This window comes from Talpa occidentalis, unplaced genomic scaffold (genome assembly GCF_014898055.3).
Source record: "Talpa occidentalis isolate TD23 unplaced genomic scaffold, MPIMG_talOcc4v2.1, whole genome shotgun sequence".
NCBI lineage: Eukaryota > Metazoa > Chordata > Mammalia > Eulipotyphla > Talpidae > Talpa > Talpa occidentalis.
In genome coordinates this window covers 4,227,888-4,240,221 of record NW_026555331.1, presented here as the reverse complement: position 1 = coordinate 4,240,221, position 12,334 = coordinate 4,227,888, and the positions used below count along the sequence as shown (strand labels likewise).

Here is a 12,334-nt window from a genome sequence, read left to right as displayed (position 1 = left end):
TTAGGGTATCTGTTCATACGTGACCCTAAGCAACTGCGAACTGACACAACTGCAGATGGTCTTCTGGTGGTGAAACCATTATCTGGGTTGTCAGACTTTTGTGAAGGGCCGAAGAGGCTCAGGGGTCTGAATCTTTGAGCCTGAGTGGTGATGGCCTCGTGGGCTGTGGGCTGGCCGCCGCCTGGGACCACACTCACGCAGAGGTAAGACTCGGGCTGAGGAGTCAAATCAAGCAGAGCTGGTCTTTGACTCCGACATGAAAACCAGACTAACACCTTCCATCCTGTGAAGCTAACACTGCAGCTTCTGAAATCTGGCCACATGATTACTAAGTGTCAGAGGCTGAGATTTAGAAAAACCTTCAGATGGAAAGTGTTAATTTTGAGTTTAGGGGTGAGTAGCACCTCCTTAGATTCTGGGAGAAGGCGCTGGAAGCGCCAGTGTTCCCCGCATCCCAGAGGCAGGGGATGCTAGCACCCCACCCCACAGACAGGAAAGGTGCCGGCAGGGGACAGGTAGGTGCCTGGCCTGTGGGGCCTCCGCCTGCCTCTGGCCCGGGCAGTCCTGGGCTGGGCCACAGGCACGTGGGAAGCTGGGGGGCTGGGATGGTGCACTGCTCTTCCCAGGGTGACTAAGGGTTTTACTGGTAGACTAGGGGAGACAGAGGAACGCTCTGGCTTTGTCCCTAGCTAGCCCAGAGGAACACCTGGAACAAACCTGGCGCCACGTGTGCAGGAGGCTGGGCTACAGCGCTGCACTGACTTTGAGTGTGGGAGCCCTCACGATTATGCAGCTTAGAATGTTGGCCACAGGGCCTCCCCGGTGGTGCAGCGGTTGAGCGCTGGGTTGCGAAGCTGCCCGCAGCCTCTGCAGCGCCCACCGAAGGAAGGTCCCACATGGCGCGCAGACCTCTCCTGCCGCCCGCTGCTCCCCTCAGCGGTGTCCTTCGGTCCTTCTGCCTGCTCTGCTCCCTGCTCTGGCTCTGGTGAATTCTCTCACCCTCCCGCGCTTCTGACTGTACCCAGTGCTTGTATAAATAAATAAATAAATAAATAAATAAATCTTAAAAAAAAAAAAAAAGAATGTTGGCCACAAAGACAGAAGCTTTCAGGTAGCATGATAAATTAGTACCATATTTAAACAACACTTTGTGGGCCTCCCTGGTGGTGCAAGGGATTAAGCATAGCACTGTGAAGCTATCCACAGCCTCTGCAGCACAAGTTTGATCCCTGGCCTGCCAGGGAACTACCCACATGATGCAGCAGACTTCTCCTGTCTCCCTGCTGCTCCCCTCAGCAGTGGATTTCAGTAGATCTGCCTGTTCTGCCCCCCACTCTGTCTCTGGTGAATTTCCTCACCCCCTGAACCTCTGGCCTATACCCCAGTTCCTGTATGTATGAATAAATAAATCTTAAAAAGAAATAAACAGCACTTTGTGTTAATAGATCTCTGAATATTTTCAAAACAAAAAGAATTGTCAGTTTCCTAACACATTTTTACATAAGTAAATAGCAAATAGCTACAAATCCCCACTCAACCTCCTATTAACTGTTTACTTTCCAGACAACCACCAGACCTGGGTTGCTTGTGGCCAGGAAGCAGCGTGTGAAATATGCCTGTCAAGAGCGACAGGCACAGAAGGATCCTGAAGGTAAGGAGAGGGTTTAGGGGATGCCTCTGTCCAAAGCTTGACCCTAGCAGCGCCGAGCTGCCGCATGGGCAGAGAAGGGAGGGACAGGGTGGGCAGCAGGCAGAGGATGCCGGTGCCTCCAGTTGGAGACAGCAAGCGCACAGGGTCTCCACACACCAGACCCAGCAGGACAAGGATGGGTGGGATGAGACGTCTCTTAAGAATGAAAGCAGCTGGTGCCTTGATTGTTAGCGAGGCCCCTAGCCCCCAGCAGAGGAGACCCTCCCAGGGTGTGCCAGTGAGGACAAGAAAGGAAGAGGGTGCAAAGACATCTAACCTAGTTGTTGATGCTTACAAGAGCCCACAGCTGCAGAGCAGGCCCGCAAGGCCGGGCTTGGAGGGCAGCAGTGGGCAGGGAGCCAGGAGCGGGGGCAGGGCAGCTCTGACAATAAGCTGACACTTGGCTTGCCCCCAGAGGAGAGCGTCTACGCCTACGCAGAGGCCTCAGCAGCTGGCTGGAGTAATGCAAGTCAGGGGCTGGGCGGGGGCCTTTGCTACCTTGGGCGGAGCTTCGTCGGCCCCTCCGGAGTCCCAGGACACAGGGACCTGTCTTCTGGACTCCATCCTCATCCGCTCTTCCTGCTGAGCCTTCTCCTCCTCCAGGATTGTGCTAGAGAGACAATACATTGTGTAAGGGGAGCTGACAACCGAGCACGTTAGCACACACCGATCCCACCCCGACTTAGCTAAGGCACCCAGGGGGCAGCAGTGGGTGGGAAAAGCAGGGCCCCTCACACAGTGGGGAAGAGGCTCGGGAACAGGCTTGGCTGAAAGGCCTGCCCACTTACAGTCCCACTGCGGGTGAGAAAGGGACAGCGGTGAGACGCGGGGAAGCTGTAAAAATCACAGAGAAGCCAAGAGGGGATGTCTGGATGCCGTGCTTACGTGGAGCGGGAGCAGATTAGCAGGAGAGAGCCCCAGCAGCCCTGGCCCAGCAAAGACACGTCTCAGGACAGGTCCCCACCCAGTGCGACCACATCAACATGTTATGTGACGGACGCGCCATCTGGCTGAAAGTCTCCCAAAATCACTCCCTGCAACCTTCCTGCCAAGGCTCCCTCGAACCAGCACCACGTGTGATCGCCGCGCAAGGATACCTGCACCTGAGCTCCCAGCCTCGCCCTGCCTGCGGTGGACAAAGAGCAGTCACCGAGCTACTTACCCCTGCCTGTCTGAGCCCAGGCGAGCTGCTGTCCCACATAATCTCGCGGCCCTTGGGGCCGCGGCTCCGCCCTGCCTGCCTGGAGCCTCTCAGTCCTGGCTCTCTGCCAGGGCGCGAGGGGCCCCAACCGCAGCCAGGGGGACGCCCTGCCCACCGCCCATTGCACACAGAGTCCTGGGCAGAAGGCTCGGGCGCGGAAACCTGGTCCCCACCGGGCGCCTGCAGCCTGCAGTCCTCACACCGTGGCTCATTCAGTTTCTGCCTTCCAAGAGCCGTGAGGAACCACCCCTATTACTCACGAGAGTGAGGTCAGTGGCCCAGCCCCATGCTAATCTGGGAATTTGCTCAACTCGTTCAAAGAGACCTTCCTGCTTCAGCAGAGTCTAACTCGCGCTGCTTCTCACACACACTAGCTCAGGGACACAAACTGTTCCCATCAGGGAAAGACAGACAATGCAGGCGTCTCCCTGAGGCAGCAGGCAGTGGTCACAGACAAGACTTTCTTTTACGTAGAGGGAACGGCTTCCTCACTGAATGTGTTAGCCCTCGGCAGAGAAGTTTTTAGTCAAAAGAGTCCACACCCCTCAGAATGTGACATGGGTTTATCCTGCTCCAAACAGAACGAGACTTTTAACCCTTCAGAATGCAGCAGTGCCTCGGGATGGGCAGGGCACCCCAAGCCAGCAGGCCTGGGCTGACGCTGGTGCTCCTGAAATGCTCTATCGGTGTCTGTCCGCCCAGATGGTCCCACGAGTTTGAGAGCTGCTCCTGACACCCTTTCTCACATGCCCGGACGAGCCCAGATGCAGGAGCCCAAGAAGCCCTGCTAACACCAGGTCCTCGGCTGGGGGAGCCAATGACTGAACCCCAGCTGTGGCTCCGCTTCCTGCATGCCAGGGGGAGGCTGCTGGGCGGAGGGCCAGCCAGCCCGAGGCTGGCCTCCTCAGTAACCTGCTCTCACCCACAAGGTCCCCGTGCCCATAAAGGAACCCTCTTTCGCGCGGCCTGGGCCTTCCGCCCGCACGCCCTGCCTGGCTCCTGGCCCGCCAAGGCACCGGTGAGCTCCTCCACACACACACAGCGCGTCCCTCCACAGCTCCGGGCGTGGACCGGGCGCCTCCCATGGGATACGGGCTCAGCTCCTCAGCATTTGCCCATGGCAGACACGCTCTATTTCTTTCACCAAACGCAGCGACACCTGGGAAGCAGAGTCCTTCGGCTCCGTGTTTCACACTCACACCAAAAAAGCCAAGTCAAGATGCTTCTGAGAAGTCACGGTTCACCGCTCGGAGTGACTCGCGAGACCTGTGTTCACCTGGGAGGCTGCACCGTGGACGCACACACATGCCCAAGCAGGGTCCCGGGCCCTGGGAGCGCAGACTGGACTGCTGAGCCCAGGGAGGTCAGAGGCAAACATACTTTCCCACACCACCAGTATTTTTAGCAGCATCGCTACATTCCATTGGACGCGAGCCGCCCCAGGGCCTGCAGTGCACCCTGGGGGTTTTGCTGAGGGTTGGTTTTTCTTTTTCTTTTTTATTATTATTTTTTAAATTATATATATATTTTATATCATTTTTCATTTTCGCACAATGTATGCTTTTTCATCTTGGTTATAGTCCCCGTACAATTCTCCCCCTCCATAGCGTGTCTCTGGTCTACAGTTGCTTGTTGATTTTGATTTTTCATGTGTTCTAAAGTTTGTTAAATGAAAAGGGTTGGTTTTTCAAACATGCAAATAGATGAATCAATGAGAACTGAGACTTTTCATTTAAGGAGTCTCATCACGAAGGAGAAGTGTGAAGAGAGAGTGCTTAACGTCAGCTTTTTCTTCTGCCCCCCACTTTCACAGCGAAAGGCCATACCTGTCTGTAAGGGTTGCCCTGCCTATCTTCTCTCATTGCAGCCCTCCCTACGAAACGGTCTCACGACCTTCCAGGAATTAGGATGGAGAGATTTTACCAAATTTCCTTCCTGGAGCAAAAAAGTGTGATCTCATGTCTAAGGTATTTTCACAGAGAGCAAGAAAGGCTGGTAGGTTCCTTGTTTGTAGTCCCAAGCTAAGAAACAAAGACACGTCTCCAAAACATATGGGTTCAGAGCAGCTGACACAGGCCCTCACACTGTCCCAGGAGGGATGGCCCCAGCTGGGACCTGCATTGGCCTGAATCCTGCAACCTCGAGCAAAGCACTTCCTCATTTACAAAGGAACGTTCTGTCTGTCCTATTTATTGTTAGGATGGAGATAATTTTGTGAAAAAAAGCTCAGTAAGACTTTTGAGTAAATGTTAGTTCTACACCTTTATTGCCTTATATATACTGGGAAAGAAATGAGATTTTATCTATTTTGTTTCTGTGGCATTTTTCCTGAGTAACTGTACTACTTTTCTTTGAAACTATACTGTAGTTTTTCCTTTAAATATAAGAAAAGCTCTACTCAAATAACTTTTTTTTTTTTTAAAGATCTGACTCGGGTCACCTGAATATACATACTTTCATGATGGCATCACAGAATTTGCTTTGGACATAAAATCAGTCTGGATTCATAGATACTTTGGCAAATCTGGAGAATATCCACACAAAGAGCAATAATAAATGGAAGGGAAAAGACGTGAGAGAAATGACTTGTGTTGGCAAGTACATGGGAATATCAGTTCTGAAGTCTGATCTTCATGATTAGTGAGCATTGCCTCACCACAGAGGAATGAACTGACCTTTCAACAGCCCTCCCCCAACCCTCCTATCTGCAGAAAACAAGTCTGGAGACTTGAGATGCGTGTCTGTGGCTGGCTGTCCTGGCAGCTAACTGCCACCATCCGTTACAGCATGTAAACAGGCTCAGAAGAATGGACACCCATTCCAAGAACACACCACACTGCGCTGTTCTCTGATTATGGCTCTCAGCATGCAGGAAATAGAGCACTTTTGTAGGATTGCTGTTATCCATCTCTTTCTCTCTTTCTCTCTCTCTTTCTCTCTCTCTCTCTCACACACACACACACACACACACACACACAAAGTGATTTCTACTAAGATCTAACTTAAAAATGGGGACGTCTTTCTATTTCTGGCATGTTTCAGCAGCCCCTACTGACTACCCTTCTTGCAGCTAGCAGGTATAGACGATGACGACAAAAGAAAACTGTGACAGCACAGGCTCTGGAGGAAGTGGACATGGGGAGGGAGGAATGGTCTGACAGAGTTCCCACTTTTTATTTAATGGCCACTAGCCAGAAAGCAAGCCTAAAGAACACAGAACTAAGTTTGGGTCACCATAGCTGGTGGAAAGTGAGGGGGGAATCTCAGGAGGAAGAGTGGGGATACCGCAAATCCTTGGTACAAGTTCTATCCAAACCTCTAGCTGAGCCCAGAACCATTAACATATAGCATAGGCTCTAAGCAATCAGACAGGGCAGAGAGGATTCTGTGGAGATTTAAGCTGCTGCATACAGAAGGGTGCAAACTTGCAATCTGAGACCTTGCTGGCTCAAATAAACAAGAAAGCAAGGAAAGAAACAGCAGAATACTCATTGGAGAAATATAACTGAATCCAGAGTTTCTGTAACCTACCAGTCATAACATCTAGGATATAGCCTAAAATTGTGTGATATATAAATGTGAGACTGATCCCTTTTTTTTTTAGAAACATTTTTTTTTTTATAGAGGCATGTTTATTTATTTATTTATTTATTTATTTAGTTTTGTTTGTTAGTTATACATGCACTGGATACAGTCAGAAGTGCGGGAGGCTGAGAGAATTCACCAGAGCCAGAGCGGGGAGCAGAGCAGGCAGAGGGACTGAAGTACACTGCTGAGGGGAGCAGCGGGCAGCAGGAGAGGTCTGCGCGCCATGTGGGACCCTCCTCCGGTGGCCGGGGAGCAGCTGGGGATTGAACTGGCGTCGCAGAGGCCGCGGGTAGCTTCGCAACCCAGCGCTCAACCGCTGCGCCACCGGGGAGGCCCGAGACTGATCCCTTTTCAAGAAGAAAAAGAAAAATCATTGAAGTGAGGCTGATTACTCCAAAGAGGATACTTGAACTTGAAGATAAATGAAAATTATTCAATCTGAAGGTTATGAGAGAAAAAGTGTGGGGGGTGAAGAGAATAAACACCTGGAGCCTGAAAGACACCATATCCAAAGGTGGGTCAGAAGGAACTATCTCAGTTCCTGTTCTAACAGGGAGCTGGACTAGAGCAGGAGAAATGGCTGAAGAAACAATGGTCAAAGGCTTTTCTAAATTTGGTAGAAGACATACTCTTACAGATTCAAGAGGTTCAGTGAACCCCGAAGTGTGATTAATACAGAGAAACTATAACCAAGCACATCTTAACGGTTGAAAACCAAAGATTAAAAAAAAAATTTTTTAAATGTAGACAGAAAACCCCACATATTACATACAAAGCAACAACTTGAAAAAGGTTCTCACGAGAGGTAACAGAGGTCAAAAGATGGTATAAGAATAGCTGAAGTGGTTAAAGAGGGAAAAATACCTGTCAATTCAGAATTCTACACCCAGTGAAATTGTGTCCAACTAACCACTAATGGAATTCACCAGATAGAGAGACTCCCACCACGAGGACCGGCTAAGGGGAGGTCCAGGTGAAGGGAAAGGAAGACGGAAAGGCAGCACATGCGATAAAACAGAAATGACCATTTCCTTACTTTTCCTCAAAATACTATTTAAAACTTGAAACCTCAGTGTTTCAGGTCACTAACAGCCAAATGTGATGTATGTGGCACCTAGAGCATCCAGGGCTAAGGTGGAGGCAGAGGGACCTTCACAGTTTCAAGGTTTCTATGTTTCAAGTAAAGCACAGTTATTAAGTAGGCTGTGAAAAGGAAAAGCTATGCATTGTAATTCCTGGAGCAGTCACTAAAAATGCATAAGGCACTACTAAAATGCACATTTTGAGGCACTCAGAGAGAGGACAAGGTGCAGAAGATAAGCCTTGGCTTCAAAGGGTTGAACCTTTTAGCCAAGACTAAAACTACTTCTGTTCCCAGATGGGCTTTGGGGACAGTTGATTTGGTCACTGTCAGAGTTCACATTTTATCCTTTGCTTCATGCAGGCTCCATCCCTCCCTTCAAGTTCCCGTCCTCTCTGTACACCAAGGCAGCAGCAGAGCCACCTGGAGCCACCAATGCTTTAGTGTCCAGAGAGGATGAGGACATCCATACCAGGTCAATTCTTCCTCAACGTTCTTAGGGATAATAACCCTGGAGACAAAATTCAGCATTGGAAAGTGAAGAATAACTAGAGAGAAAACTGGGGAGAAGAGACAGCAGAAAGAATTGAAGGGGAGGGGTGATGGTGACGACAAGCTAAGTTTTGAATGGATCACTGAGGGTTCTCAGGGTGGGGCTAGGGTGATAACAAATGCATGAATTACAACTGAAGTGTCAGCTTCACTAGTCAGGGGTCACTCTTGACAAATAAGACAGTGAAGGGAGAGCAGAGCAGGAGGAACAGGAGGGTGGGCAGGCTGCAACTCACACAGTGAGGATGGGTACTCTGGGGCCAGCTGACAAGAAGCCACACTGGTCTTGCAGCTGTGGGAGTTAGCTGTGGCCCCCCTCTTGATATCTACATAGGTCAGGGCATGCGACCTGACTCTCCCATGAACTCATCCAGGCTCCTGAAGTGAAAGAGTGCTGTTAACGCACACTAAAAGCGGCTATAGGGTCAAGCACAGAGTTGCCCGAGGCCACCTGTGATGCTGTCCGGTACACGGGGCCTAGAGGGACGAGCTGCACAGTCAGCCCCACCCAGGGCTTGCTCACCTCACACGAAGCCCCTGGGGGTTCACCTGGCAGCCCTGTGCCTACCTGTGGGTAGAACCGGCGTAGGAAATGAGCTCTCCCCGGATAAGAATCAGTGAAGACACAGTTTTTAGTGGAAACAACTTAGAATCAATGTCTAATTCCTGTTAAATCTAGATTTATTATTTAGTCTTATTACTGGGAAGGTTAAGTCTCCCTTATCCCCAAAAAGGAACTCTTGTCTTTTAATTTTATTTATTTATGCATACAAGAACTGAGGTGTAGGTCAGAGGTGTGCCGGGGGGTTGTGGGGGGTGGCTGTGTGTGTGAGAGGACTCCCCAGAGACAAAGTGGGGAGCAGAAGAGGTGGACCTACTGAAATCCACTGCTGAGGGGAGCAGCAGGAAGACAGGAGAGGTCTGCTGTGCCGTGTGGGTCAGCTCTCTGGCCCGGGATCAAACTCAGGCCCCAGTGGCTGCTGATAGCTTGATAACTCTTGAGACTTTAACCCCTGTGCCACCAGGGAGGCCCCCCAAAAAGGAACTCATAAAGGTCAGATGCTGTGAACATTTTAAGAAGTATACTGGAGTGTCAGTAGGAACAGATTACTCCTGTAGATAATATCTAGACCCAACAGTGCAGCAATGAGAAGGAAAATGCTCAGTGATGACTAAGGAGGAATTTCGACACCACCTTTGAAAGGAATTTTGGAAGCAAATAAACAACTTGCAAAAACACACATTGAAGAAGCACAAGCAAGTTCATGTCATTAATCAAATTTAAATTGGCATTTTAGGCTACAAGAAGACTCCAAAGGATTAAAATAATTTTTAAGATGCTGTTCTCAGATTGAAATTTTTTTTTAAAGATTTTATTTTATTTTTTTATTTATATATAAGCACTGGGTACAGTCAGAAGTGCAGGAGGGTGAGAGAATTCACCAGAGCCAGAGCGGGGAACAGAACAGGCAGACTGACGAAGCACACTGCTGAGGGGAGCAGCGGGCGCGGCAGGAGAGGTCTGCGTGCCATGTGGGACCCTCGCCGGCGGCCAGGGATTGAACCAGCGCTGCAGAGGCTGCGGGCAGCTTCGCAGCCCAGCGCTCAACTTCTGAACCACCAGGAGAGGCCCCAGATTAAAAATTTTTAATCTGTGTTTCCATAAGACATCTGTAAGATGTCAAAGAGATGTGCTTTCTATTTTGGTATCTGAATAAAAACTACACTTAGTAGATTCAAATTACTTTTCTGTTCTCTAAGAGCCCCAGGTTCCTTCTGGATCATCAGCAAAAGCCGCGTTTACCATCATGCCAGCATGCCTGGCACAGTGCACCGCAACGAGCCACTGAAAACACTCCAGATCATCTCATTTAATCCTAAAGGCCAGAGAGTGGGCAGCACTTGTGGCCTAGCTCCTTCAGAGAGGCCATTTCTTGTCCAAAGCCTCAGCCTATCAAAAATTCTTCTTAAACTGTAACCTGCACAACACAAAACACACAGGCGAGTCCGTGTGTGTGTGTGTGTGTGTGTGTGTGTGATGTCACAGGTCACCCATGCACACAGCACAGCTGGCCTGGTGCGGCATCTACTGCAGTACAGTTTGTGTCCTGAGCAGCAGCGTCATTGCCGGGGGCATGGCGCGTGGATGCAGCTGCTCTGTCCAAACAGATGCTGAAAGGCCAGCTCTGCACGACAGGCACACAAACACGACAGTTTTCAGTAAAAACAGCCCTGACAACAGGTCCCACCTGGAGACACAGCAGGTACCTGTGACCTAAGCCAACACACAGAAGGCCCGCACTCAGCGTAGTCCAAGCCCACAAGAGAGACTCAGTCTCGTCGACAACTTCCTAAACTGCTCCCATTACATCTGCGATTCCAGACGCCACAGCTGCTGAATGCAACACTCTCCAGACGCCGTGACAACATGCTGCAGACAGCGCAGGTACTTGCAGAGCAACACAGTGACACTCACCCTCCAAAGCCCTTGAGCATGGGAGGAGGCACATGCCGGCGACGCTGCCGCTGACACAAAAATACATGTGAGAAAACCAGCGGCAGGAGTCCCCTGTAATAGTAAACTTGTTGCCTCTTTCTTCTTTCCTTTTCAACTGAACAATATGAACAACCTGCTGATGCAGCGCACATTCCAATGGGACACTTTCTAGCTCAATGCTTGTAGGACAGAGATGGCCAGGTACATTCTTTTACCCAACCTCAAATGGTTACGTGGCGGCGTAGAAACAAGGTCTAACTTCCCAGGTGCGAAGAAGCCTCTGACTGGAGCCAGCAGTCACTGCTGGGAGCAGGATGCTGCAAATCAGGCAGCGTCTCCGAGGCTGAGCACATGTGCCCGCCGGCCCTGCGAGCCGCTCCCTGAGGACACGGATCTGCAGTGACAGAACCAGCACGGCGACAGTCCCAAGCTGGAAGCATCCGATCCCAGCAGCAGGGGAGATGCCCAGACAGCCCCAAGCACACGCCTGCACAGCATGGAGAACGTGCAACCAAGTGTGCGGCAAAACCAGCTGTGACAACAGACACACCCCGAGCACGGCCGCTCACGCACACAGGCAGGAACGAGCAAGCTGGGGAGGGGCTGCCATGGCGGGGAAGGCGGTGGGGGGAGTAAGGGGGCCTGCTTCCTTGCTGGTTCTAAGGGTATACCCAACTGTGGACACCCCACCCCGCGAGCTACTTACTTCTTGGCCTAGTTCTATGTTCCTATCTTTGTACATCATTAAGAAGTTAAAAAATACAACACTTCAAAAAACTTTAAATTGATAATTTTACTGTTTATTGCCATCATTTATCTAAAAAGGATTTAAGAAACTACACAGTAACTTAAATGTTTCCCCACACTGAGACAGAACTGCCAATTCTTTTTTTATGGTGTAAAGACCTTTGTCAAGGAGAATACTGTGGAACCAGCGTCCTCGAACACAAGCTTCACAAGGGCAAACCCTAAATCTGTTTGCTGTGGCTTCCTGGGCCTAGTACCTTCTTTAGATGGAATGATCCACTTAAATGGCTAAACACTTTTTTAATCACCACAAAATCTGACTGTAATACTACACCTGTAACAGGCCACCCACGGCTACTCCTGTCCAGGAGCGAGGAGCCTGCGTGAGTAAGAACGCAGGATGTGAGCGGGACAGCTGACTCACGAGATGCAGGGAGTGCGAGCCAGGCACTGTGTGACGCTGCTTGCCACCAGTGCTCCCGAGAGCATCCGCCCCACTCACCATGGGAAACAAAGGCAGCCCAGGCGAGGCAAGTGGGGCCCCACAGCAACCTCAGCCTGCTGGCAGGACTTCCCTTTAGGTAGCAACGAGGATGGGTTTCGGGAAACGCTTTTAACAGACATGGGTAAGGGTGATCCAAAATTTAATTTTTACGATCTTGGATAGAATAAAAAATTTGAAAGTCAATAAAAGGTCTTAGTGTGATACATTGTTACATATACATATCCAAGCAATATTGTATGTCTTATTAGTCTATTTGATACTCACACACGTTCAAAATACAAAGTTAAACACCATTTCTAACTACAACAGAGCAACCTAGAATAAACTAATGCTTAATTACCCGTGCTAAGAGTGCACAAGAAGAAACCTATTGATTAGAGGCAAACGCATTCAGCTCTGACACGTCTGGGACCGCCTGGGGGCCAATGCCTCAGTGCCCAAGCGCACGCTCGCAGGAGCGCCCCCACTGCACG

At 50.2% G+C, this 12,334-nt stretch overlaps 1 protein-coding gene across 8 annotated transcripts in view; it reads right to left on the bottom strand.

The window, feature by feature from the left end:
• The window catches only part of PTK2 (protein tyrosine kinase 2), a 165,346-nt gene that overhangs the window by 28,789 nt on the left and 124,223 nt on the right, over positions 1-12,334 (bottom strand). For 7 of the 8 annotated variants that reach the window (XM_054691950.1, XM_037499500.2, XM_054691951.1 and 4 more), the window contains one exon: positions 2,189-2,300. In XM_054691950.1, coding sequence (XP_054547925.1) covers positions 2,189-2,300 — 112 coding nt within the window. Of the gene's footprint in view, positions 1-2,188; positions 2,301-2,852; positions 2,968-12,334 lie in introns of those variants that run through there. The other variant, XM_054691953.1, reaches the window with a different exon arrangement.